At 37.4% G+C, this 1459-nt stretch overlaps 1 protein-coding gene across 1 annotated transcript; it reads left to right on the plus strand.

Annotated features, from left to right (window-relative positions):
- The first annotated feature begins 517 nt into the window (after positions 1-517).
- LOC133824029 (uncharacterized) lies at positions 518-967 on the plus strand. Its single transcript, XM_062256890.1, has one exon. The coding sequence runs from the start codon at positions 518-520 to the stop codon at positions 965-967; it is 450 nt and encodes a 149-aa protein (XP_062112874.1).
- The last annotated feature ends 492 nt before the right edge of the window (positions 968-1459 follow it).

Raw genomic sequence — 1459 nt, forward strand, 5'->3', positions numbered from 1 at the left:
TGGTTATATTAGAAAGAAAAATACAAAATATTAGAAAGAAAAAAAAGGTTAGGAGTCAGTCAGAGTTAGTTCAACGTATAATTTATAATAACTACTTTTGATTTAATTAATTCCATTCGTTCGTTCGAAACTGTATTAAGAAATCCCCTAACAAAAAAACTGTATTAGGAAAAAATAAATGAAAATGAAAATTAATGTTGACTAAAGTTATATTAAATCTTGTTTGGTGGGTTCGAGTGGCGAAAAGATCGGACAACGTAGTAAAGAAGTGATACCACGCACGACCCACGGTTTCGGCGCTAACGCTTACGCAGCAAAACTCGCTTTCTTATCCAAACAAACAGTTCCCAAACCCGAACCATATATAACCGCTTTCTCATTCTTATTTTCTCACCCAAAACCAACTCACCTTCTTTTATATTCCATTCCAAATCACATTCTTTTCTTCATTCTCTCTCTTAGTCCTACTCAGCCATTTTTTCTTTTCTCCAGAGCTGTACTGTATTTTTCGATCGAGATGGTGGAAGAGCAAGCCAAATCCTTCATGTGTGGCCGACTCTCCAGATGCTTCTCTAGCCGCGGTGTCCACCACCACCACGAAGAAGTTTTGGGGAACAACCACGATTACAGATCATTGTCGTTTCGCACGCCTCGCGGTTCTCCTTGCGCCTGGCTCAAATCGACGGCCAACGATCTGCCGGAGATTCGGGAGCGCTGCCGGAATCTGATCCAACGGTGGAAGATCCGGCGGCATACTAACCAACCGTACCAATCCTCCGATTTCAGCTACGATCTGTCGAGTTATTCGCTCAATTTCGAGGATGATAATAGCCGCGTCGACGATGAGTTTCGCCTTAAGGATTTCTCTTCGAGGTTGCCGGCGTCGCCTCCTCCGCCACCGTCGTCTGCGGCTAAATGTGCCTCCGATTCGGGTGCCTTTGGAAGGGGATTGATTGTTGGTTTTTAGCTTATTATAGAATAGATCGCAATTATTGGATTTAAGTGATTGGATGGAATCTAATTTGTAAAGTTATGAAATTTAATAGTATATTTATATAGAGTGTACTTTTATAACTGTATTTATTAAATTCCCCTTGAATTTCAAATTGTATATATGAAATCTTATTTTAATTTCAGTCCTTAAACTTAACCTAAGCTAGGTTTTTTATTTTTTATTTTTTTGCCAAAAAAAAGTTAATGATTTCATTTCAGACGTTTCAAAAGTGTTACATTATTAATTAAATAACTAGTGGTACAATTTGAGAAGGTAACTCCACGTAATAACATTTTCTTTCTCCTCTCTCGCATATTACAACTATTTTCTTCTACTCATCTCTTCCAAAACATCATAACAAAATCTACATCACAAAAGAAAGACAAAATTTGATTGACAAGAACTCATGAATTGAAGGAGAATTTAGGTGAGTATTGAAGAAATTGATGATAAGTAAGTTATATT

Source organism: Humulus lupulus, chromosome 3, assembly GCF_963169125.1.
Source record: "Humulus lupulus chromosome 3, drHumLupu1.1, whole genome shotgun sequence".
NCBI classification, from domain to species: domain Eukaryota; kingdom Viridiplantae; phylum Streptophyta; class Magnoliopsida; order Rosales; family Cannabaceae; genus Humulus; species Humulus lupulus.